General features: G+C 46.7%; 1 protein-coding gene across 1 annotated transcript; it reads right to left on the bottom strand.

Moving 5' to 3' along the window:
- Positions 1-23,531: 23,531 nt before the first annotated feature.
- Positions 23,532-26,960, bottom strand: LOC135976728 (uncharacterized). The gene is made up of 2 exons (XM_065574001.1): positions 25,999-26,960; positions 23,532-24,927 (listed from the first exon to the last, which is right to left on the bottom strand). Exons 1-2 carry the CDS (start codon positions 26,546-26,548, stop codon positions 24,347-24,349), a joined length of 1,131 nt encoding a protein of 376 aa, XP_065430073.1. The 5' UTR covers positions 26,549-26,960; the 3' UTR covers positions 23,532-24,346.
- Positions 26,961-27,417: the final 457 nt, after the last annotated feature.

Raw genomic sequence — 27,417 nt, 5'->3', positions numbered from 1 at the left:
AATGTACCAGTGTACCAGTATATAGATAAAAGAGTGGAGTAGTTTTTGTCAAATATATGCAGATGGATCCAAAAAAGAAAAAAACAGGAAGAATAGGGATGCCTTATTGTATACCAAAATTCGGAATTAGTTCATCTAAAATAATATCTCATTTTGTAGCAGTCATGACAACCAAACAGTTACAATAATGCTGGATATGCCCAGCAGCAGTAGTCACAGTTTCAGACTCTGAATCAGGCCTTATGGCAATAACAAAGGGTATCTCTAGGTAGAAGTGATTTTATTAATGAAATTATATTTCTAATAACAGAGTTAGTACAGATGGGGATACCTGCAGCAGTAGCCTATCAAGATAGCAGGGAACAAACTGGTGGACAAAGCTATCCAAAGCATTGTAAGAAATGACAAATAGTCTTGAGTACACAGGATTTCAAAAGCCTAGTACAGAAAAATGTAAAAGAGGAACGGCAAAACATTTGGGTTAATGAAAAAAGGAGGAAGAAGATTTTATGAATCATGCCCTAGAGTTGTGGATGATGACATACTTCAGGACTGAGCAACAATTAACTGGCCAAAATCCTTTACAGACGCTGATCAAATACAGAGCTAGAAAACATGAACTTTAATCACACCAAATTCACACCCATCACAATGAAATCCCAAGGAAAAAACATACAGAGCTTTTGTCAATAGAGTTTACCAAGTGTTTCAGTTATTAATAGAAACTTGCTTCACCTTGTTAAAGGCGGAAAACACATGGGGACGATTGCATCCACTTGAATGATTTATAGGGTTTGTACTAACTGTATTCTAGAAATAGCAGGTTAAGTAAGCAATTTAGCATGACAGTTCAGCCCCAGCAGTCATGGATGTTAATTGACTCTCCTTCTCTTTTGTTGCACTGATTGGTTGTTCTCCCCAGTTCTCCTTCAGTCACTGGTGGTCATTTAAATTATCTTCATATTGTCATGAAAGGATTTCTTAATGGTCAATGATCCACTATATGGAACTTCCCTTCACTAACATCTAGTACCAATTAACTTGGGTCTGAATGCTCCTCAAACATATGTTGCCAATTATAAACCTTTGAAGCTCACCCTATCTTGAGCCCTATCTATTAACTGAAGATAAAAACAAAAAACCATCAACTGGCTAACTCCAGGTAAAAATCCCCTTTGTAAACATACCCTCTTGCTTATTGATGTCCACTTGCTAACTGAAGCTGGCAGCAGTTCCCTTTTTCATCAGGACACCATTTGGTCTACACCAGTGAAGCCATTATTGACTAATCCGCAGGTTCTCAATCTGGTGGTCACAAACAAGTGTTGGAGAGTCATACCAACCTGCCTTTCCCACATTGCTAAGTGGGATGGGGATCCCTGTATGGAAAAGGTTGAAAACCACTGGAATAATCTACTGAAAAGAAATAAGGTTATGACTATGTTGCACCCTACTACAACATCCTCACTTACTGCCTGAATTTGGGAAAGTTTGCAATCAGCTTTGGACCTAGACTTCATGAATCAGGCCTATCACTAGCTGACCACGTCTACAATTCATCTGTAATCCGAGATGACTCAGAATTAAAATACTTTCACTAAAGCATCATTCAGGAAAATAATGTTCATTGAAGTTGGCCCTATCACAGTATTGTCAACCCAAAACATTCAAAAGACATGAGTTATGGCCACAAAAAAATGTGAAAACAATGAGGAGTCCTTGTGGTACCTTAGAGACTATCAAATTTATTTGGGCATAAGCTTTCATGGGCTAAAACTCACTTCATCAGATGCATGGAGTGAAAAATACAGTAAGTAGGTATAAATATATAGCACATGAAAAGATGGGAGTTGCCTCACCAAGTTGGGGGTCAGTGGTAACTAGGCCAATTCCATTAGGGTAGATGTGGCCCATTCCCAACAGTTGACAAGGAGTGAATATCAACAGAGGGAAAATTATTTTTTGTAGTGATCCAGCCACTCCCAGTCTTTATTCAGGCCTAATTTGATGGTGTCCAGTTTGCAAATTAATTCTAGTTCTGCAGTTTCTTGATGAAGTCTGTTTTTGAAGTTTTTTTGTTGAATAATGGCCACTTTTAAGTCTGTTATTGAGTGTCAAGGGAGATTGAAGTGCTCTCCTACTGGTTTTTGAATGTTACAATTCTTGATGTCTGATTTGTGTCCATTTATTCTTTTGCATAGAGACCGGTTTGGCCACTGTACATGGCAGAGGGGCATTGCTGGCACACGATGGCATACATCACATTGGTAGATGTGCAGGTGAACAAACCCCTGATGGTATGGCTGATGCACTTCATGCATCTGATGAAGTGGGTTATAGGCCATGAAAGCTTATGCCCAAATAAATTTGTTAGTCTCTCGGGTGCCACAAGGACTCCTCGTTGTTTTTACTGTTTTTACTGATACAGACTAACACGGCTACGCCTCTGGAAAAAATATGAGATTGGCTTTAGAATCATGAGGATTTTTTAAAATATGTATATATTCTTTTTCTTTTTGAGGGTGCAAGGTGCACTGGGGTCATGATTTCAAACTTTTCCCAGCAGCTCTTTTTTCTTTTTAAATGAAATCTGAGTTTCTTGTTTAAACCCATGATTCCAGGATCTGGGGATTTAAGAAAAACAAAATATCCTGAGACTTGCAATAAAATAATGAGAGTTGGCAATGCTGCAGGCGTTAAAAATGTCAGAATATTGAAAATAGGTTGTTCAGATACAGCGAGAACACATGGCCTGCACCAGAACAAAATGTTTGCAATTCCAACGTTCCCAGCTACCATCTGTACTGTATGTACGTAACTGGCAAGTTAAACCAAGGTTACAGATGCTTTCACTTGAGTAGCGGGAGAGTGCCAACTAATCTAGCCTTTTAGTAATTAGTCAATTATTCCCTTAAGGGTCCTATCCATTCCCCATAAAGCCAATGAAAGTTTGCTGGCTTTTTTGGTGGATAATGTGAAGCAAACCATTGATCTCAGTCCAGTGTCTAGTATCCACATCACTAAAATCACCACCACAATCATCGCTACTTTGTACCTTTAGTTGGTGGTGTCAGTGGAGAGCTCTAGGATTAATTGAACTATCCACTCACTCCTCCAAGGTGTTCCCCACCTCAGGTCAGAGTTGAGGCAGGTTGGCAGGACAGCATGAGGAAGCTTGCCTGGCTAATCCTGTTCTCTGGATAGGAAATTTCAATCCCCAGGGGTGTTAATCTGGCACCTTTCACCAGCACTAAATTAACTTAATTTAAAAAGAAGCTACTGCATTCTGAAGCAATAATTGGTTCCTGAGATATTAATCTTCATGCCAGGTATAGAAAACACCGTTTTTTTATATGCCATTCTGCCAAGTTGCATATTAAAATAAAGATTCATGAAGAAGTTTTACTCTGTAGCTCACCGTTCGCAACATGCAGCTACAGTATCTAAACCACAGAAGGCCTCACTGGTGGGGTTTACAATGCCCTCCCTTCTTCCACTCCCTGCCTCCAGGCCTCAAGGAGAATTGGTTCTCACACATCCTCATTATTGCACAACGGATGAGTTGTCATACTGCATTCATAGTGAATAAATCAATTTGACTTTATTATAGGTAGAAGGAAAAGCTTGGATCCCCTGTGACAAATTGGGAGTATGTCTGTGTCAAACTGTAAACTCCATTTTGTTTTGTTAGCAACTTTTTGTGATGGAACCTTCACTTTGAACTGTAACTTCCATGTTTGATTAGGACACCCAGGTGGCATTGAAAACCAGTCTAATCCTGAAGAGGTCAGTCTATTCTGGACACTGGTCAGTGCTCATGCCAGAGGGTGGGGCTCTGTGATGAGGGCTAACAATGAGAGAGCCATCAACTCTGATTGTATCTCAGTTACCCGCCAGTTCACAAGAACCATGAACTCTACACAGAAAGCTGACTGGGAGAAGGGATTGGAGTTTCACAGCCTAGAGAGCATGGGTAAGAAGGATAGAGAGATAGTTTTAAAAAGTGGCTGCTTCTCTAGGCAGGAGGCCGACCACTGCCACATGAAAGACAACCAAACCAAGAAAGCAGGAAGGGCTGATGCTGACCAAAGAAAAGACTCACAGGAAGCGTAAGATCAGACCAGGGGGCTGAGTTGACGATTTTGTTGTTTTTCACCGTTCTGTAATTCTCTAGTGCTTTCAAGAGCAAAAGTACCTGTGGTTAAGAATTTCCTTTGCTAAGCTGTGTTCCTTGCATTGCTGCCACATTGTCGCTGAAGGGTTTAACTAGCACCTGGAGTTCCCACAGCCAGGTGAACTCTGGAGGAGGTGGGGTGGAATGTGTCCAAGCAACTGGGGGCTTGGAAGAGCTGGGGCACTGGTTTCAGGGCCTAAGGTGGCCAGGCTGCAGGGTCCCACTGCTCAAGAAGGGTATGATACATGGGATCTGCATCTGGGAATGTATATGAGATCTAGGAACCATGAACTGCCACTAGCCAGGCCAAAGAAGCTCAGAAGTATGTGGATCCAGGCATTGGGTCCATTTACAAACAGACTGGTATCTGTCCAGAGAGGGGGACTAGACCAGGTTGTAAAAGCCCCAATGGGAGTAGTGACCAGTGCTATTTTCCCACTGCACTTGACCAGGATGTTACCAGGTTCTTTTCTTTTACATCGTCTCCTTGTCATAGTGATTCATGCTTTTGTTTTCTCCAGACTTGGTTAGTGTAACACATTCTACTTGGGGCTACATCTTAAGATAGCTCAGAAGCTTCACCCAATTCAAGGATTCCTTCATTTTTCATAGCCTGGATCACATATTAACGAAGATTTTCTCCTGGACCACCTTCTCCTCCATTCAAAATTACATGAACCAACTCCTCTTCCCACTCATGATCAAATAACATACCCATCAAAGCTACAGCAATCACATTAGGAAGCTAATGAATTTGTAGCTTCTTTTAATGGATGGTTAACAGTTGAGAAAAAGGAGGACATCACACCATGTAAGCAGGCAGCTCACTGCAGATCACCAGCAAGTGGTGGTCCATGGAACACAGTTTTAGAATTGGTGTATAATGTGGCACCGCCTTACTTAGCAGTGCTTTCCACAAAAAGCATGTTACAGCTGTTCCCCATTGATGTGCACTGGCTTCCATATTATTTCCAGATAACATACATTTAAAGCATTTGTTTTAACCTCACACTTTATGGGCTATATTGAAGCAATTGAGGTTAGCTGAGGTTCTCAAGCTACCAGCCCCCATGGTTTAAAGTGGAGGGGTATGAAGACAGGGTACATTCTATGAGGAGTTCTAGAATCCGGAATTCACTTCACCCTGGGTCAGACAGCCTGCATTTCCTAACCTTCAGGGTATATTGCATGATCTGTTCACTTTCCTATGCTTTTCCTCAGTGTGTGTGGGAGGAGGAAAGGGAAGGGCTATTTGAGTGGGTAGAAATGGATGGAATGGTTTAGTTTAGGTGGGGTGGAGGATTTTTAATTATAGGCATTGATCCAATTGTACATGTATTTTTTTTTCTAAAAGAATTTGTATATGCTCTAGTGCAGAATTCACCCCTGTATAGAAGGCCTATGTAGTACTTACAGCCTATTTAAACCCTCAACTCTTCTGCTCGGGGTGAATTTTACCCCTGGAGCAACAGGCATATTTTATATAAATCTAAATTAACAAAATCAATTTAGTTTATTCAAAATAACCTTTTATCAAAAACAAAAACCCGCAACACCACCAGACATATTTCATGGGTACAGGGATTTCCCTACACTGTCCCAGAATTTTTCCAGCACCCCCCACCTTCATGGTCAACTAGTTACATGCAGTGTGGACAATTTAGTCATTGGTTGGAAATTTGAATTGAAACTGAAACATTAATACACACTTTAAAAGCATATACAGTATATGATAAAATAATTGTACCAGAAAAAGCATAATAGGTTTGAAAAATATGAACAAAAACTAGCTTCTCACACAGCTGTGTTTTTTATGACAATGTCAGCCCATTCATTTTTGGGATTTTGGCCAACCTAATAATTTAAATTATGATTTGTAAGCAAGGTCTGAATGAGCGCTCCCCTGACAGCTAGTGATGAGTTGCAGGTAAGGGGGAAAGGCTTCAGGACCAGACTGTATTTATATGAACACACTTACTCTGCCTAGGTCATCCAGCAGACAGAGCTGTGTTGCCAAAGTGATCGATTTTGGCTGGTGTTGGGTTACAAATCACTTTAGTATTGAATGCAATGGAATGTTGTTATCCTTATTGTATGAGTAAAGGGCAGCAGAACTGTGCTTAGCCTGTCCTGATTGAGGGGGTCACCTTCAACTGAACTGCACTGCACTGGTTAAGCAGGGAGTTCAGATGCCAGATCCCAGTGGAGAGAAAGAGGGTGGGGACAGGTGTTTTGCTTGGTGGGGTGGGCTCCGCCTAAGAGTCACAAGCACTAATTGACCTGCCCCTCTCCCCGTTAAACGACAGAGCTGATTCAGCTCCATAGAGAGTCCTTTGTTTTGTTAAGTGACCACTAGAGCTGAAATCACTGAGAGCTGGGTGGAATCTCAAGAGACCAACTCACAGAGGTCACAGTGGCAGGTGGCAGCAGAAGGTGACAGCACAGAGCCATCGGCGATGGAGCGGTACAACCAACAGTGGCCAGAGCAAGCGGATAAAGGAATGAGCAAGAGCCTTCTCACTCCTCCTCCTATGAGAAGGTGAACTCATGCAAAAGCACCTCTGAACTCTGGGTCTCCATTGACCGAGGACAACAACAATGAGCGGGGTGTGGGGCAGAGAGAAGGGAGGGGGGCATTAAAGGAACATTTGTTTGTTGGACTATGTTGTAGTGACTTTGCTCAAGAATGCTAGATTTGTCATTGGGAAACATATAAATGCAGAAAGCCTTATAAGTCAGTCACTGTCAAGGACAATTTTACAAATACTTAATGAGACTGTTAAGAATGCTGGAGACAACACACAATTTATGCAAACGAACATGGCTGTTGCATCATATTTTCTATTTAAGCAAGAGATACCACACACTCCAAACTGGAGGCCAATGTTAAGTGTATTGTCACTAGGGTTACCAAACGCCCTCTTTTTCCCGGACATGTCCGGCTTTTCGGCAGTCAAACCCCGTCCGGGGGGAATTGCCAAAAAGCCGAACATGTCCGGGAAAATGGCGGCTCTGCTCCTCCCCGACTTTTCGGCTCTGTTTAAGAGCCGGGCTGCCCGAGCGCTACCGGCTTCGGGCAGCCCCCGTGCCTCCAGACCCTGCGCCCCCAGCCGGACACTTCCCCTCCGGGCTCTGGCGGCGCAGGGTCCGGAGGCACGGGGGCTGCCCGAAGCCGGTAGCGCTCGGGCAGCCTGGCTCTTAAACAGAGCCAAAGAGTTGGGGAGGAGCAGAGCCGCCGCGGCTGGAGGCTCTGCTCCTCTTCGGCTCTGCTTAAGAGCCAGGCTGCCCGAGCGCTACCGGCTTCGGGCAGCCCCCGTGCCTCCAGACCCTGCGCCCCCAGCCGGGCACTTCCCCTCCCGGGCTCCGGCGGCGCAGGGTACGGAGGCACGGGGGCTGCCCGAAGCCGGTAGCGCTCAGGCAGCCCGGCTCTTAAACAGAGCCAAAGAGTCGGGGAGGAGCAGAGCCACCGCGGCTGGAGGCTCTGCTCCTCTTCGGCTCTGTTTAAGAGCCGGGCTGCCCGAGCGCTACTGGCTTCGGGCAGCCTCTGTGCCTCCGGACCCTGCGCCGCCGGAGCCCAGGAGGGGAAGTGCCCGGCTGGGGGTGCAGGGTCCGGAGGCATAGGGGCTGACCAAAGCCCGAGCGCTACCGGCTTCACGGTTTACCGGGCAGCCTCCAGACCCTGCGCCCCCGGCTGGGCGCTTCCCCTCCCGGGCTCCAGCTGCGCTGGCGAAGTGCCCAGCCGGGGGCGCAGGGTCTGGGGGCTGCCCGGCAAACCCTGAAGCCGGTAGCGCTGGGGCAGCCCTTTCCCCCTGGCTAGGAGTGGGAGGGAGGAGGGGCGGAGTTAGGGCGGGGAAGGGGCGGGGAAATGGGCAGGGCCAGGGCCCATGGAGAGTCCTCTTTTTTTATTTATTAGATATGGTAACCCTAATTGTCCCTTACTAATCCTGAAGTAGGACACTGGTTCCAAACAAGACCAGCAAATGCTCACTATCTTTCTGCAAGAAACTCAACTGACTGGTTAGAAGCACATGGTGCAACAGTGAAAGATTCAGCAGTTGAAAAAGTAAAGAACTCTCTCACCACATTCAAAAAAATTGCATATATGGCTGATGAATGCACTGATGCAAATAGGCATCAAGTAGTAAGTCATTGTGTACGTTATCTTGATGTTAGTGGTAGGCCAGTAGATACATTTCTAGATATTAAGGCTATAGAAGACATGTCGGCTGCATCTGTGACAACCCACATCTTAGAAGAGTTAAATGCTTGTAAATTGTACCCCAAACAAATGGCTGCTTGTGCATTTGATGGAGCTGCAAACTTCTCTGGAAGACATGGTGGAGTACAAGCTTTGCACAGAGAAAAGTGTAACCCTAATCTCTCCTATACACACTGCAGAGGCCATCTACTTTAACTAGCACTAGTACGAGCTGCAGACGCTTCAAAAGACATTTAAAAAGCCATAAATGTAATGTCTTCATTATACTCTTTTTTTTTTTTCAGCAAGAGTCCAAAAAGACTGAACATCTTGAAAAAAATAGAAGATACACTGGGACTGAAGTTCAAATTAGTCCAACCTGGAAGAACCCACTGGCTTTCTCATGAGCGATCCTTGGCTGTTGTCTTACAATTAGTACAACTATTATTACTGGCTTTGGGAAGTATCTACCGAGATGGGACAGATCTAAGTAGTGAGGCTGGTGGACTACTTTTGCTACTACCTTCAGAGATTATTATCGCCATTCTCTCTGTTGTAAGTCTACTATTGAAACCACTTGAGTCATTATACAATGCCATCCAGGCATCTGCTACAGCAGTAGTAGATCTTTGTCCAGCAATAGAAGCTACCCTTGGATCAATCAGAGAAATATCCATTGAAAACGTACCGAAAGAAGCAAAGACTTCAGTCCAGAAGTTGACTAATGAAGGCACTTATGTTGACTTCTTAAGTGAAAAGGACAAGAAGTGTTTGTTAAGACAGCTGAAAAAGTACACAGACTTGGTTATTATAAATCTACAACAGTGACTTTTGGATTCTACTCAACCTCTACAGAGTTTTTATAGATGCTTGTCCTATAAAACACCAACAGTTGAGTGGAGTGAGGCACTACCAGCAATGCAGCTGCCATGTTATCAGGATAGAATATAGAATTTGAACACAGAGTGGAATAACATATGACAAATGAATAAAGATTTGACATCAACTTCTTTTTTAATCATCACTAGTGACTCGACCTGATCTTCATAGATTCATAGATTCTAGGACTGGAAGGGACCTCAAGAGGTCATCGAGTCCAGTCCCCTGCCCGCATGGCAGGACCAAATACTGTCTAGACCATCCCTGGTAGACATTTATTTAACCTACTCTTAAATATCTCCAGAGATGGAGATTTCACAACCTTCCTAGGCAATTTATTCCAGTGTTTAACCACCCTGACAGTTAGGAACTTTTTCCTAATGTCCAACCTAGACCTCCCTTAGTGCAGCCCATTGCTTCTTGTTCTATCCTTAGAGGCTAAGGTGAACAAGTTTTCTCCCTCCTCCTTATGACACCCTTTTAGATACCTGAAAACTGCTATCGTGTCCCCTCTCAGTCTTCTCCTTTCCAAACTAAACAAACCCAATCCTTTCAGCCTTCCTTCATAGGCCATGTTCTCAAGACCTTTAATCATTCTTGTTGCTCTTCTCTGGACACTCTCCAAATTTCTCCACATCTTTCTTGAAATGCGGTGCCCAGAACTGGACACAATACTCCAGCTGAGGCCTAACCAGAGCAGAGTAGAGCGGAAGAATGACTTCTCGTGTCTTGCTCACAACACACCTGTTAATACATCCCAGAATCATGTTTGCTTTTTTTGCAACAGCATCACACTGTTGACTCATATTTAGCTTGTGGTCCACTATAACCCCTAGATCCCCTTCTGCCGTACTCCTTCCTAGACAGTCTCTTCCCATTCTGTATGTGTGAAACTGATTTTTTCTTCCTAAGTGGAGCACTTTGCATTTGTCTTTGTTAAACTTCATCCTGTTTAACTCAGACCTTTTCTCCAATTTGTCCAGATCATTTTGAATTATGACCCTATCCTCCAAAGCAGTTGCAATCCCTCCCAGTTTGGTATCATCTGCAAACTTAATAAGCGTACTTTCTATGCCAATATCTAAGTCGTTAATGAAGATATTGAACAGAGCCAGTCCCAAAACAGACCCCTGCAGAACCCCACTTGTTATGCCTTTCCAGCAGGATTGGGAACCATTAATAACAACTCTCTGAGTACGGTTATCCAGCCAGTTATGCATCCACCTTATAGTAGCCCCATCTAAATTGTATTTGCATAGTTTATCAATAAGAATATCATGCGAGACCGTATCAAATGCCTTACTAAAGTCTAGGTATACCACATCCACAGCTTCTCCCTTATCCACAAGACTCGTTATCCTATCAAAGAAAGCTATCAGATTGGTTTGACATGATTTGTTCTTTACAAATCCATGCTGGCAATTCCCTATCACCTTACCACCTTCCAAGTGTTTGCAGATGATTTCCTTAATTACTTGCTCCATTATCTTCCCTGGCACAGAAGTTAAACTAACTGGTCTGTAGTTTCCTGTGTTGTTTTTTCCCCCCTTTTTATAGATGGGCACTATATTTGCCCTTTTCCAGTCTTCTGGAAACTCTCCCGTCTCCCATGATTTTTGTGCTATGTTTCCTGGGATGAAAGAAGTAGGAATTCATCTCTTGCTACTCCCAGTCACAACAGCTACAGTTGAGCATTCCTTTTCATTATTGAATAGAATTTTTTGTTCTGAAAGAAGTCACCTTCTGCCTGATCATGTGAATGAACTAATAAGCATATCAATTGAAGGAACGGAAGTACCAGACAAACGAGAAGTCACCAAAAATGAATGCACTGCATTCAAGAAGTTCATTAACAGAGTTGTGCAAAATTATAACAAGAAACCAAGAAGGTTGTAGATGTAGTACTTCACAGAAGGCTTGAGTAGCCAACTTTAATTTGTGTGATGATTTTAAAACATGAGTTAAATCTACTAAAATGATCGTGAAACATTTTTCAGTTTATTCTGGTGCCATACAGCCCACCTTCACCCTCACGGTCTCACCCCTCATTAGCCTGCACCCCTCTTCCATAAATTTAAACACCCCCCTAACTGCAATTCCTGGGGAAAACACTGTAAATTATTGTCATAGCATAACTAATGTTCAGTGCATGCTTAGGAGAGTTTGGAAGTAGAGTTACTAAATTTAAACACCTGCTATTGAGTTATCTTTGGGCAGACAGTTGTTTAGTAAACTCCAAGAGGGTCTTTCAGACCAACACAGGGCAGCTAAAAGCACTGCTGTAGTTTTGGTTTAGGAGTTCTGACCTGTTGAGTTAAGATTGGAGATTTCCCCTGCTTCATTTGCTCCCTCTTTACACTGGGATAAAAATCAATATTGCCAAGCTGGTTTAAAAAACAATTTTACATTGGTTCATCAGAACCCAGTTTAAACATGTTTAGCTTCTGTGGAGTTTCTTGCACCCTCTTCTAAAGCATCTGGTGCTGACCAATGTCGGAGGCAGATATACTGGCTTTGATGGACCAAGGTTCTGTCCAGTCTGGCAATTTCTATCTTGCCTGGAATTTTCCATTGTGGCATTCAATCAGATTTATTCAATAGATTTTACTACTCAGCGCGTGATATTTCTGACACTATTAAATAAGTGCTTCATTTCCTCTGTGGACATTAGGCCTGCTCCTGCCCCCTTGCAATCTGGGGCAAGCTCCCATTGACTTCAATGGAAGCAGGATCTACCCCCATCATACTCATAAGAACAGCCATACTGGGTCAGACCAAAGGTCCATTTAGCCCAGTATTCTGTCTTCTGACAGTGGCCAATGCCCCAGACGGAATGAACAGAACAGTTAATCATCAAGTGATCCATCCCCTGTCACCCATTCCCAGCTTCTGGCAAACAGAGGCTAGCGACACCATCCCTGCCCATCCTGGCGAATAGCCACAGATGGCCCTATCCTCCATGAATTTATCTAATTATTTTTTGAACCCTGTTACAGTCCTGGCCTTCACAACACCTTCTGGCAAGGAGTTCCACAGGTTGACTGTGCATTGTGTGAAGAAATACTTCCTTTTGTTTGTTTTAAACCTGCTGCCTATTAATTTCATTTGGTAACCCCAGTTCTTGTGTTATGAGAGGGAATAAATAACACTTCCTTATTTACTTTCTCCACACCAGTCATGATTTTATAGACCTCAATCATATCCCCCCTTAGTCATCTCTTTTCCAAGATGAAAAGTTCCTGAACGGATCAGGTTTGGGAATCTCCCTCACATCCTCAGCTGTGAAGACCAATGCAAAGAATTCATTTTGTTTCTCCGCAATGGCCTTATGGTCTTTGAGTGCTCCTTTACCATCTCGATCATCCAGCGGCCCGACTAGTTGTTTAGCACAGTGCTTTTCCAAGTTCGGGAAGGCACTGGGTTGCCTTGCTCAGCACCAAGGGACCCTGGCAGCCAGCCAGTAAAAACTAGTAGTCCTTACTTGTTCTGATACCACTCTGTGCCCCGGAAGCAGCCGGCAACAGGTCTGGCTCATAGGCAGGGGAGCCACGGGGCTCCGCATGCTGCCCCTGCCCCAAGCACCAGCTCCACACTCCCATTGGCTGAGAACCAGCCAATGGGAGCTGGGAAGGGCATTGCCTGTGGGTGAGAGCCACACAGAGCCACTTGCGTGCCTCTGCTTAGGAGCCAGACCTGCTGGCCGCTTCCAGGGCACAGAGTGGTCCACGGTGCCAGGACAGGCAGGAAGCCTGCTTCTCCACCCCGGCTGCACCACTGACCAGGAGCTGCTGGAAGTAACCCACGCCACAATTCCCTGCCTCAGCCCCCCCCCAAACATGGAGCCCCTTCCTGCACCCCAACCCCCTCATCCCCGGCCCCATCCCAGAGCCCACACCCCTAGCCCAGAGCCTTGCACCCCAATCCCCTGGCCCAGCCCTGAGTCACCCCAAACCCAGAGCCCCCTTCTGCACCCCAAACCCCTCATTCCCAGCCTCAGCCCAGAGCCTGCACCCCCAGCCAGAGACCTGACCCCCTCCCTCACCCAACCCCCCTGCCCCATCCCAGAATTCCCTCCCACACCCTGAACTCCTCATTGCCAGCCCCACACCACAGCCCTCACCCCTGCACTCCAATCCTCTGCCCCAGCCCTGAGCCCCCTTCAACACCACAAACCCCTCAACCCCAGCTCCGTTGGGTCATGAGCATCAACAATTTTCTTCAACTGGATCGCCAGAAATTTTTTTTGAAAACCACAGGTTTAGCAGGCTTCCTGCTTCTGATGTACTTTAAAAAATAATTGCTATTACTTTTTGAGTCTTTGGTTAGCTGTTCTTCAAATCCTTTTTTGGCCTTCCTAATTATATTTTCACACTTCATTTACTAGAATTTATGCTCCTTTCTATTTTCCTCACTAGGATTTAACTTTTTAAAGGATGCCTTTTTGCCTCTCACTGCTTCTTTTACTTTGTTGTTTAGCAACAATGGCTCTTTTTTGGTTCTCTTGCTATGTTTTTTAATTTGGAGTATACATTTAAGTTGAGCCTCTATTTTGGTGTCTTTAAAAAGTTTCCATGCAGCTTGCAGGGAATTTCACTTTTGGCACTGTACCTTTTAATTTCTGTTTAACGAATCTCCTCATTTTTGTGTAATTCCCCTTTCTGAAATTAAATGCTATAGTGTTGGGCTGCTGTGGTGTTTTTCCTGCCACAGGGATGTTAAATTTAATTATATTATAGTCACTATTACCAAGTGGTCCAGCTATATTCACCTCTTGGACCAGATCCTGTGCTCCACTTAGGACTAAATTCAACAGGCTCACACTATTTGTGGCACTGAGAGGAGAGTAGCTGGTGTGAAAACTTGTTTCTGTTGGCACCAGAGAAAGGAGCCTTGTCCATGAAATCAACCTGTTCCATGCCACATAAGATGTCAGCTCTTGTGGAAACAAAAACAAATCTTTAACGCACTGTTTCCGAGACACAGAGGGACATTGTTATTCTTTACCCTGCCCGGTGCTAAAGGGACAAATGGAGTGGAAATTCAACTCAAAGGCCCTAAAGAAGAGAAGGAGTCAGTGGGGCATCAGCATTTACGCATAGGTGCAACCACTAGCAGACTCTCCAGCATGTACTGTTGTCTCTCCCTCAATACATTTCTAGGAGTCATTTTCATTCCTGATCCCCAACCTCTCAAACCGCAGCAGCAGCAGGTTCTTGTGGCTGCATCTTTAGAATTCCTTCTTGCACCTTTGCATATATACAGCCAAAGCCCGGGCAGACACACAGTGGCAACTTTGCTCCTGAAAGGCAGAGATGTTTGCAAAGGACAGGGAAGCTAATGAATAGTACAGACTGGTTTGCCCTCCATCCCATTCCTCAGTACTCAGCAGGATTGCCTCACAAACCTCAGGACATCCATGCAGTTGAAGGGAGACACTCTTTATCCCCTATTGGAACCTGTAAGCACTTCCCACTTGGCAGGATGATACCAAAGAAATGTTTCCCAGATGCTTTCCCCTGGATTTTCTCTTGGGAAGAGATGATACAAACCAATTTAAAAAAAAACAAAAAAACCCTGAAGAGTCTCCATTGCATAAAACCATAGGCATAATTTGACTTCTATATTTGGGGAGGCAGCTCCATTCAGGCCAGTGGGGGGCAAATTCCACACCTGCCTGAGGCTTGTAGTTGGGGGGCAATGCCCCCCTCCTTGTCCCCCAAACTACGCCTATGCATAAAACAGTTTACTTATTTAATGCTTGAGCCTCCTGTTTTAACTCAAGTGATTAAGAGCTGATAATTAGACCCTTTGTGTAGTTAATAGTTTACCTGAAGCCTTTTAAACCAGTAGATAATAAACAAAGCACAGGTCCTGACTCAGTCTGTTGTGCAAACCACATTCTTTCCCACATTTTAAAAATTGTTGCAACCTTAGCCCACTACATTGTTAGGCCTCCTTCCCCAAATATTACACAGTCATTTAAAGGCACACTCCAGGACACTCTTAGCTAGTTTGGAACCAACAGCTAGATTTTTAAAAAAGATTTAAAAACCTAAACCTTATGTTTTGGGGTCTATTTAACCCCAACATGCACAAAAATATAAAAAAATGTCCGTGCCAAATCTGTGCCTCTTCATACATTACATATTCTTAACCTAGGATCAGATCAATCTTTCCGCACAGATTTTATCATCCTACCTGTGAAGGGCTTTGTGTAGCAAAAAAAAATGTCACTAAAAAGGCAATGGGTTTTTGTCCCCCTTTGGAACCTGTAAACACTTCCCACTTGGCACGAGCCAAACACATACAAAAATGTAAATAGAACATGATAGGCCAACAAAATCCTTTTCTTTCTTTAATTATTCTCAAACTATGATGACGACAACCTGTGAGCATTGGTTGTGTCTGCATACCTTTTGTGGTTTTAGTGTAGCGAAAAAAGTCACTCAAAAGGCATTGGGTCAATAAGACCCCATCTTAATTATGTATTCCAGCATCAGATAGTTTTATTTGAGGCAGCAGTTATATCATTATTTATAGGAATCTTTTTCTTTTTTATTCAGTGGTTTGTTTTTTCAAAAAATGTACCAAAAGGGTCTTGGGGATCCAGATAACATTTGCCTTGTGTATCATCAGTAGATGTCCAGCAAATTGAGTTTCTTTGAAGAGAACAATGTCAAACTGATTTTCTGGAAAGCCTAGGAATGGTTTCTAGGGAAGCCACAATTGTGAAGCTATATTTTCTGGCAAGCCCACACTTGACAGATGCTGTTGCTGGGGCAAAGACTCACTTGGGAAAAGAAATCCCTCACCTATTTGCTTCCTTTGTTCAAAGCAATAGGCCACTTACTGCCACTTTGCTGCGTTTATGCCTTTTATATTGTTGCTGTTGAGATCTATTGTCATGGTCTAAACACAGGGTCAGTTAGGGGACGTCCACAGCAATTACACACCTGCAGCAGCCCCCAGCAGCTGGCTCAGGCTCCCAGGGCTCAGGCTGCAAAATTGCAGTGTAAACATTCAGGCTCAGCCTAGAGCCCAGACTCTGGGACTCTCCCCCTTGCAGGGTCCCCCTGAACCAAAATGTCTGCAAGAGTTGGTTACCCTGGAAGGAGAGTAATCGAAATCTCCTGAGTGAGTATAGCAAGGTGTGCCTTCCCTTGTACTCCTACAGTGCCATTGCAGGCCTGGTGCCTTTGGAAGGGAGTGCTGAATCAGCAACAATTAGCAGACTGAGGTAGACTCTCCTGGGATCCCTTTAATAAAATAAAAATGGTTAGCATCTATGAAGTGCTCCAAACCTTTACCTTCACTTCACCCTTGTGAGGCAGACAGACACATTATTATGTCTATTCCTATTCCTACAGATGGGGAAACAAAGACATTATTAACTAGGGTTACCATATTTCAACAATCAAAAAAGAGGACGGTGGGAGTCCCGCCCTAGCCCCGCCCCTGCCCCTCCCACTTCCTGTCCCCTGACTGCCCCCTCAGAACCTCCAACCCCCCGCCGCTCCTTGTCCCCTGACTGCCCCCTCCTGGGACCCCTGCCCCTAACTGCCCCCCAGGACCCCACCCCCTACCTAAGCCTCCCTGCTCCTTGTCCCCTGACTGCCCCCTCCTGAGACCCTCCCCCCACCTAACTGGCCCCCTAGGACCCTACCCCCTACCTGTCCCGTCTGCCCAAAACCTTATCCACACCCCCCACCCCCTGACTAGGGTTACCATATTTCAGCAAGCAAAAAAGAGGACGGGAGGAGCCCCGCCCCCGTCCTGCCCTAGCCCCGCCCTTGCCCCTCCCACTTCCCGCCCCCCTCAGAACCTCCAACCCTCCCCCCGTTCCTTGTCCCCTGACTGCCCCCTCCTGGGACCCCTGCCCCTAACTGCCCCCCAGGACTCCACCCCCTACCTAAGCCTCCCTGCCTCTTGTCCCCTGACTGCCCCCTCCTGAGACCCTCCCCCCATCCTAACTGGCCCCCTAGGACCCTACCTGTACCCTGATTGCCCCAACCCTTATCCACCCCCCACCCCCAGATAGACCCCTGGGACTCCCACGCCCCATCCAACCACTCCCCACCCCCTGACAGCCCCCCCCAGAACTCCCGACCCATCTAAACCCCTCTGCTCCCTGTCCCCTGACTGCTCCGATCCCTCTCCCCACCCCTGCCCCCTGACAGCCCCCCCCCCAGAACTCCCAAACACCCCCCTCCGCTCCTTGTCCCCTGACTGCCCCCTCCTGGGACCCCTGCTCCTAACTGCCCTCCAGAACCCCACCCCCTACCTAAGCCTCGCTGTTCCTTGTCCCCTGACTGCCCCTTCCTAAGACTCCGCTCCCTAACTGCCCCCCAGGACCCTACCCCCTACCTCTACCCTGACTGCCCAAAACCTTCTCCACCCCCCCAAAAAGCCTCCCCCCGAACTCCCGACCCCCCCCCGTCTCTTGACTGCCCCCTCCAAAATCTCCCTGCCCCTTCTCCTGTCCCCTGGCCCCCTTACCCCGCCACTCAGAACAGGGTGTTGGGCTCTGTGCGGAGCCGGACACGTGGCTGCGCTCCCCAGCACAACACACAACCCGGTCCCTGGCCCTGCACAGTGCTGCCGGAGCGGGGCGCTGGGCTGCAGGGGAGGAGGAGCTGCCAAGGCCCGATGCAAACGGCCCGGCAGGCCGGCCAGCTCAGAATGCGGGGGGGGGGTGGGAAGGAGGAGCTCTACAGCTGCTCCGGAGTCCAGCCCGGCAAGCTGCGGGGGAAGGGCTCTGGCTGCCAGAGCCCCATGCGAGCGGCTGACTTTCCTGCAGCCCTCCCAGCCGCGCCTCGCTCTGCATGGGGGGGGAAATCCCGGACATTTTTAGTGATTTACAAATTCCCCCCCGGACGCTATTTTTAACACAAAAAGGAGGACATGTCTGGGTAAATCCGGACGAATGGTAACCCTACCCCTGACAGACCCCCAAGACTCCCACACCCCATTCAACCACTCCCCGCCCCCTGACAGACCCCCTCCTCAGAACTCCCGACCCATCTAAACCCCCCCGCTTGCTCCAATCCCTCTCCCCACCCCTGCCCCCTGACAGGCCCCCCCAGAACTCCCAACCCCCTGCTCCTTGTCCCCTGACTGCCCCCTCCTGAGACCCCCCCATCCTAACTGCCCCCCTAGGATCCTACCCCCTACCTGTCCCTTGACTGCCCAAAACCTTATCCACACCCCCGCCCCCTGACAGCCCCCCCCAGAACTCCTGACCCATCCAACCCTCCCCCTGCTCCCTGTCTCTTGACTGCCCCCTCCGAATCCCCCTGGCCCTTCTCCGACCCCCTGGCTCCCTTACCGTGCCTCTCAGAACAGCGTGTCGGGCTCCACGCGAAGCCCGACACGCTGCCGCGCTCCCCCATGGAGCACATAGCCCAGTTCCCGCCCTCACAGAGTGCTGCTGAGCGGCACGCTGGGCAGCGGGGGGGGGGGAGCAGGGGGAGGAGCTCCAGACTGCTGGAGGCCCGTTGCGAATGGCCAGCGATCTGCGAATGCAGGGAGTGGGAGGGGGGAGGGGGAGGGGAAGGGGGGTGATCTGAAGCTGCAGGGGAGAGGAGAGAGGAAGCAGAGGAGGGGCTCTGGCTGCCGGAGCCCCGTGCGAGTGGATCGATCCAGCTGGCTGCCCTGTCAGCCGTGCCGCGCTCTGCACGGGGGGGGGGGGGCAGAGGGAAAATCCGGACATTTACAAATTCCCCCCGGATGCTATTTTTAAACTCAAAAAGCCGGACATGTCCGGGAGACTCCGGACGAATGGTAACCCTATTATTAACTCTCCACACAGCAAGTCAGTAGCAGAGGTAGGATTAAAATGCAACAGGCCCTTGTCATCCACCCACAGGCTTGTTCCAGTAGATCATATTGCATTTCACTTAGCACACTGAGGGTGCTCAGGACCTCATCAGAACAGGCCCTTCATTAGAAAAGTAAAGCTTCAAGAATGAAATCAAAACCATGAATTGTCTTTTAGTGGTGCTCCTAGAAGTTTCCATCTCACCTCTCTCTCACCCCTGCAAACAGCTTTACATAGGGCAAGCAGGATGAAATCTCCACCCCCTGGACAATTTAGAATGCATGGCATCTTGAAAATCAGCCATATTATCTTCAACAGTTTAGCGATGCTCCCTCACACACACACCCCGCCCCCAAGTACCAAATGTAAATTCTGCAAAGCCCTCAGTGTCTTCAAATGGAAGCTGAGGGAGCTCAGCACATCACTGGACCAGGCCGTTATAATGGCGGAGGGGTGGCTTCTGAAGATTTTCATTCTCAAGTACTATAAAATAATAATTGTCTGTATGTGGCAGTGTTCATTCCATCCCAATATAAAAGGTTAAAGAAAGGAAGGAGGACTAATTGAAAGAGTGGCTCCTCTGTAGAAAAACAAAACAAAACAGGGTTAGCTTAGCCCTCAACACGGGGTGGTGAGTAAGTTGCTTTGTCCCAGGAGGCATGGTCCTCAAACACACCCCTCTGAGGCTCAGTCATCTTCCAAGTAACAATTTGTTGGCCTATACCAACAGCAAACAACAACACGTGCTGAGCCAGCGCAGATGCACAGACCAGCTCATCAAGTAAGAGAGCCAAGACTCCATTCCCTAATCATGAACATACAGGCCAATACATGGTGCTTTTTATGCTGTGTTTACGGTTATAATCTTGGAACCGTACAGTCTCCAACAACAGAGCTGTTTCTGCATTAGCCAATATATAAACACACGCCAACATCAATTATAAATTCCGATGTGGTTCCATCACTTTCACACTGTACTTTCCACCAGAATGTGATCAAAACAAATGCAAGTTTACAAGATGTTTCATTGGTCCTCCCGGAATTTCTGTTTATTCAGAGCACAAAAAATACTTTTTTGACAGTATTATTTTATTAATTTTATGGAAAGAAATATAGGCTTGTCAGTATTTTTACATGCAGGGCCCCTTCTTACAGTCCTCACTGACACAAAATTTCTGTTGGTATGAATGAAAAGGGAATAAAAGCCTGGGCACTAAATATTTTGGAGAATATTTTAGTTCCAGCTAGAGTTATTCTTATTAGGGGTTTTCCATATTCATTCATTTTCCTGTGTAAGAGCTAAATATTTTTCTTGCTACTCACCAGCCTATGTCCAGTCAATTTCCGTAAATGAAAAAAAAAAAAAAAAAGTGTGAATTTTGTGAAGCTAAAGGAAATCACACAGGCAAAAAGTACAATATAGGCATCCTGATACAGTTATACAAATACAAATCAAAGTCATAACTAATGCGAAATATGCAAAATGGGAATATCCAATATTATTCCCCCCGGAAAGTGTCCTTAGTCAGATCTTTAGCTAGTCTAAATCAACATGGCTCCACTGAAGTCAACAGAGCTACACTGATTAATAGTAGGTGAGGATTTGGCCCTCACTATGTCTGTCTGAGACATATTTACTTTTTGTAGTTTGTTTTGATCCAATAAACAACTAGAGAAGGCAATATTTAGCAAGATATGTCTTTTCTTCCAGCTTCTACATACCTGATACTGATTATAGTTCCACCTCATTGATTAGTAAAAGGCAGCTTGATCCTAAAATAAAACACACGTGTTTGGTATATTGGGCAGATAGCTTGTAGCAGGAAAGAGAATAAAGGGAACAAGAATATTATGCACTCACATACGGCTTTCCATCTGAGCATCTAAAAAGTACTTTTACAAATATTAATGCATTAAATCTCTTAATATGCAGAGGAGGCAGGTAAGTATTATTTTCTGGTTATAGATGGGAACACTGAAGAAGCAGAGAGGTGTGAAGTGGCTTGCCCAGGATTAGAGAGTCACATAGGTTGCTGTACTATCAGCCAAGTCACTAAGGAACTAGTATCAAAGGGGGCTCTGACTTCTCATTTCCTAAAATAGCATAGATATATTTGCAGAAAAGGAGTCTGATCCAAACCCCATTAAAATCAATTGGAGTCTTTCATTTATTTTTGTGGGCTTTGGATCAGGCCCAAAATGAGCAGCCAGCTGCCACAATGAAGACACTTACCAAAGAGTTTTTTTGGGGAAGCTATTATAGCAACCTGCAAGGAACTTGGAAGGAACAGGTTCCAAGAGGGAAGACTTTGGAGGAGGCAGTCTGTGTGCATATGGCTAGAATGCTGAGTGAAGTTGCAACATCTCTGTAAATGGCTCTCCGTTTAGTATACTACAAGCACAGAGCCTTTGCATGTTATTATCCAGCATATGGTACATGAAACATTTATCATCCTGCCAGGCAGGCTGCTGATGAACCAGGGAACCTGTAAGCCCTGGGACCCTGGCTCAATGGCAGCTTGCTAGGAGCCAAGGAGATGGGGGGCAGTGACGTAATGGAGTCAGAGCATGCTGGAATGGCATTCTGGCTCCACTCCACCACTGTGCCCCGCACACACACAGCATGGGGGTAGGGTTAGAAAGCAGCATGAGGGTGGGGCTAGGAGGTCACGCTGGCAGGGAGACATGGCAGTTGAGAACTACACCACTGGGTGAGAGGTGGAACATGTCTATTTCAACAAATCAGCATTTTCTAATGAAAAAACATTCTGTCAGAAAATTTCTGACCAGCTCTTCCAAATTCCCATTGCTTCAGTAGTGCAGGACTAGGCCCTGTTTCTTCTGTTCAGAATTTTGCTTATGTATTCCCTTATTTCTTAACAGAACTTGCTTTTATTCCTTACATTGCTAATCAGATATAAATTGTTTCTATTCATAGAGGAAGCTGCAGAGAAAGATAAGAATAATCTGAAGTCCCCATATTTGTACTCCTTTCACCCACACATACCCACCAATCCCTTTGATCATTTTCATGGGGTTATATAAATACAGTTTAGAAGGATTAAAGTAACTGGATGATGTTTATTTTCCCCCAATATATTATGGACACTTCAACAATCTCCTGAATTATTTTAGATTGCTTGGAATAAATGGAACATAACCAACCATTATAGCTCAATAAAAGTACAGAGGGACCACTTTGAATGAAATCACTGAACCTGGTTTCACATCATGACAATAGCACATAATACAATTCCACATCTTGATATCCAGAAGGTCAGTATTTCAGGTAACTTTACATTGGGGTTTTACTTCAAAAAGTGACCCAAGTGACTGTATGGGATTCCATGTTTATTGACTCCTAATGACTCCATATATAATGTGCTCAGTGTGCAGGATTGTCATTTGAATGTGATCCTTTTACTTCTAAACTCGGCCTGGGATCTGAGGGTATGTCTACACTACGGGATTAATCCGAATTTATATAATTCGAATTTTGGAAACAGATTGTATAAAGTCGAAATGTATGCGGCCACACTAAGCACATTAATTCGGCGGTGTGCGTCCAAGTACCAGGGCTAGCGTCGATTTTTGCAGCGTTGCACTCTGGGTAGCTATCCCATAGCTAGCCCATAGTTCCCGCAGTCTCCCGCGCCCATTGGAATTCTGGGTTGAGATCCCAGTGCCTGATGGGACAAAAAACATCGTCGCAGGTGGTTCTGGGTACAGCCTCACCTCCTCCCTCCCTCCCTCCCTCCCTGCATGAAAGCAACGGACGGCAGACAACCATTTCGCGCCTTTTTTCCTGGGTGAACACTGCAGACTCCATACCACGGCAAGCATGGAGCCCGCTCAGCTCAAGACAGCAGTCATGAACATTGTAAACACCTCGCGCGTTCTCGTGGAGTTTATGCTGAGCCAGGACCAGAAAAACGAGGCACGGAGGCAGTGGCGGCGGCAGCGCAGCGACAAGCATGATGAGGACATGGACATGGACACGGACACAGAATTCTGTAAAACCACGGGCCCCGGTGCTTTGGAGATCATGTTGTTAATGGGGCAGGTTCTATCCATGGAACGCCGATTCTGGGCAAGGGAAACAAGCACAGACTGGTGGGACCGCATAGTGTTGCAGGTCTGGGACGATTCCCAGTGGCTGCGGAACTTTCGCATGCGTAAGGGCACTTTCATGGAACTTTGTGACTTGCTGTCCCCTGCCCTGAAACGCCAGAATACCAAGATGAGAGCAGCCCTCACAGTTGAGAAGCGCGTGGTGATAGCCCTGTGGAAGCTTGCAATGCCAGACAGCTACCGGTCAGTCGGGAATCAATTTGGAGTGGGCAAATCTACTGTGGGGGCTGCTGTGATGCAAGTAGCCAAAGCAATCACTCAGGTGCTGCTACGAAAGTTAGTGACTCTGGGAAATGTGCAGGCCATAGTGGATGGCTTTGCTGCAATGGGATTCCCTAACTGTGGTGGGGCACTAGATGGAACCCATATCCCTATCTTGGCACCGGAGCACCAAGCCACCGAGTACATAAACCGCAAGGGGTACTTTTCAATGGTGCTGCAAGCACTTGTGGATCACAAGGGACGTTTCACCAACATCAACGCGGGCTGGGCGGGAAGGGTTCATGACGCTCGCGTCTTCAGGAACACTACTCTGTTTAAAGGGCTGCAGCAAGGGACTTACTTTCCGGACCAGAAAATAACCGTTGGGGATGTTGAAATGCCAATAGTTATTCTTGGGGACCCAGCCTACCCCTTAATGCCATGGCTCATGAAGCCATACACAGGCAGCCTGGACAGGAGTCAGGAGCTGTTCAACTACAGGCTGAGCAAGTGCAGAATGGTGGTAGAATGTGCATTTGGCCGTTTAAAAGGTCGCTGGCGTTCATTATTGACTCGCTCTGACCTCAGCCAAAGAAATCTCCCCATTGTTATTTCTGCTTGCTGCGTGCTCCACAATCTCTGTGAAAGGGGGAGACCTTTATGGCGGGGTGGGAGGCTGAGGCAAATCGCCTGGCTGCTGATTACACGCAGCCAGACACCAGGGCGATTAGAAGAGCACACCAGGAAGCGCTGTGCATCAGAGAAGCTTTGAAAACCAGTTTCATGACTGGCCAGGCTACAGTGTGAAATATCTGTTTGTTTCTCCTTCATGAAAACCTGCCCCCTTTATTGACTCATTTTCTGTAAGGAACCCACCCTCCCCCTTCCCCCAGCTTGCTTTCAAACCAAATAAAGTCACTATCATTTAAAAATCATTTATTCTTTATTAATAGATTAGAAAAAGAGGGAGGGAACCCGGGTGGGATTTGGGAGGAGGATCGGTGGGAAGGAAAAGGCCACTAAAAAAAGATTTAAAAAATGACAGCCTTTTGCTTGGGCTGTCCACTGGGGTGGAATGGGAAGGTGTACGGAGCCTCCCCCCCCCCCCTGTTCTTACACGTCTGGGTGAGGAGGATACGGAACATGGGGAGGGGGGAGGGGGGTACAGGGGCTGTAGCGGCAGTCTGTTTTCCTGCAGCCGTTCCTGAAGCTCCACCAGACGCCGGAGCATGTCTGTTTGCTCACGCAGCAGCCCCAGCCTTGCATCCTGCCTCCTCTGATCTTCCTGCCGCCACCTCTCATCTCGAGCGTCTCTCCTCTCCTCACGTTGGTCCCTCCTGTCCTCACGTTCACTGGCTTCTTTCCTATACTTTGAAACCGTTTCCTTCCACTCATTCAGATGAGCTCTGTCACTGCGGCTGGATTCCATAATTTCTGCAAACATCTCGTCTCGCGTCTTCTTCTTACGACGCCTTATCTGTGATAGCCTTCGGGATGGAGGAGGGAGGCTTGAGGAATTTGCAGCTGCTGTAGGGAGGGGAAAAAAGAGAGAATTGTTTAAAAAGATACATTTTGCAGAACAATGCTTATACTCTTTCACGGTGACCAACACTATTCACATTACATAGCACGTGTGATTTCTGTGCAAGGTCGCATTTTGCCTCTTAATACTGAGTGCCTGTGGCTTTGCTGCTAGAGATCACAGGTCCAGGCAACAGAATTCGGCTTGCATGCGGCCATGGTAAGCCATTGTCTTACGGCTTCTGCGCCCTCCTTTCCCACATACCAAGCAAAGCCCGTAGAGTGCTGCGGTTTTTCTGTTAACATTCAGCAGCAGCAGAAAACAAACTAACCACCCCACCCCCCCCTCCCGCCATGAATTCTCTGGGATGATCGCTGTACCCCTCCCCCCACCGCGTGGCTGGTATCAGGGAAGATCCCTGCAGGAACCAAACTAACCCCCCCACCCCCCGCCGCCCCGCTCCCGCCATAAATTCTCTGGGATGATCACGGTACCCCTCCCCCCACCGCGTGGCTGGTAACAGGGAAGATCCCTGCTAGCCAAACGCGAAAAGCTCAGGGCCAATTTCCCATCTGCGCTTGGCTAACTGCAGGGAAGGAATTATTTTCAGCCACAGGCAAACAGCCCAGTAGGAACGGCCACCTCTGTCCCCTTAATTAAGTTCCCGTATTTCAACCAGGTTACCAGGAGTGATATCACTCTCCTGAGGATTACACAACAAGATAAAGAACGGATGTTGCTTGAATGCCAGCAAACACCAGGACCATACGCTGCCAGGCTTTGTCAGGCAATGATACCAGATTACTTGCTGCAAGCATGGCGTGGTCAAGTGTCCTACCATGGAGGACGGAATAAGGATGCACTGCCCAGAAACCTTGTGGCAAGGCTTTTGGAGTACCTCCAGGAGAGCTTCATGGAGATGTCCCTGGAGGATTTCCGCTCCATCCCCAGACACGTTAACAGACTTTTCCAGAAGCTGAACTGACCGCGAATGCATCCCAAGTCCTCAGGGAAAAGTAATCATTAAAAACCGTTTGCTTTTAAAACAAGTTTTATATTTTAAAAGATAAACTCACCTGAGGTCCCTTCCATGGGGTCAGGGTCTTGGATACTGGCTTGGGAGGGTTGGGAGGGTACTTCAGTCAGGCTGAGAAAAAGATCCTGGCTGTTGGGGAGAACGGAGTGCTGTGTGCTCTCTGCAAGCTCATCCTCCTCCTCCTCCTCCTCCTCCTCTCCCCCATCGGCAGAATCCTCAGGTGTAGCTGATGAGACTATCCCTGACCCGGAATCCACGATCACAGGTGGGGTAGTGGTGGCGGCCCCCCCTAGAATTGCATGCAGCTCGGCGTAGAAGCGGCATGTCCGCGGCTCTGACCCAGAGCGACCGTTTGCCTCCTTTGTTTTTTGATAGGCTTGTCTGAGCTCCTTGACTTTCACGCGGCACTGATCTGAGTCCCTATTGTGGCCTCTCTCCATCATGCCCTTGGAGATTTTTTCAAAAGTTTTGGCATTTTGTCTTTTAGAACGAAGTTCTGCTAGCACTGAATCCTCTCCCCATATAGCGATCAGATCCAGTACCTCCCTCACGGTCCATGCTGGTGCTCTTTTTCGATTATCGGCCTGCATGGTTACCTGTGCTGATGAGCTATCTGTGGTCACCTGTGCTCTCCACGCTGGGCAAACAGGAAATGAAATTCAAATGTTCGCGGGGCTTTTCCTGTCTACCTGGCCAGTGCATCCGAGTTTAGATTGCTGTCCAGAGCGGTCACAATGATGCACTGTGGGAAAACTCCCGGAGGCCAATACCATCGAATTGCGGCCACACTATCCCTAATTCGAAATGTTAAAATCGATTTTGGCGCTACTCCGCTCGTCGGGGTGGAGTACAGAAATCGATTTAAAGGGCCCTTTATTTCGAAATAAATGGCGTCGTTGTGTGGACGGTTGCAGGGTAAATTCGAATTAACGCTGATAAAACCGAATTAAAGTCGTAGTGTAGACCAGGCCTGAGATTCAAGCTTGGTTCTTCTTATCTTAAATACGATTACCAGGAAGAAAGGTCAAAATATGTCTTCAGTGACACCAGTATAATCCCATTGTCTTCAGTGGTTTCAGACAGGCATCATTTACTGGAATTTGCTAAATAATTCCATGGATGGAACAGAATCCAACTCATTCTCTCTTAGCAACAGTGGCTCTGCAGGCACATAGTTGCCAACTTTCACGGGGTAAATAAGCACCCCGACTTTCACAATAAGCCAAAAAACAAGCTAATCCTATTTCAAAACAAGCCAATCCCTAAGAACCCCAACACTCTAGAACCCCCCGGTGTGCAGTCTGGGACTGTGGTGGGCCCGCTGTGCACCCCTGACTCTCTCCCCCCCTTGCCCCTGCTTGCTGGGAGCTGATCAAAAAAAGAATCAATGAGCTACAACATGCTACAAGCCAAACACGCTACAAGCCATAAACTAGCAACAAGCAACTCACAAGCCAAT

The sequence above is a fragment of the Chrysemys picta genome, chromosome 1 (genome assembly GCF_011386835.1).
Source record: "Chrysemys picta bellii isolate R12L10 chromosome 1, ASM1138683v2, whole genome shotgun sequence".
Lineage (NCBI taxonomy): Eukaryota > Metazoa > Chordata > Testudines > Emydidae > Chrysemys > Chrysemys picta.
The sequence above is the reverse complement of the archived record's forward strand: the minus strand, read 5'-3'. Positions and strand labels throughout refer to the sequence as shown.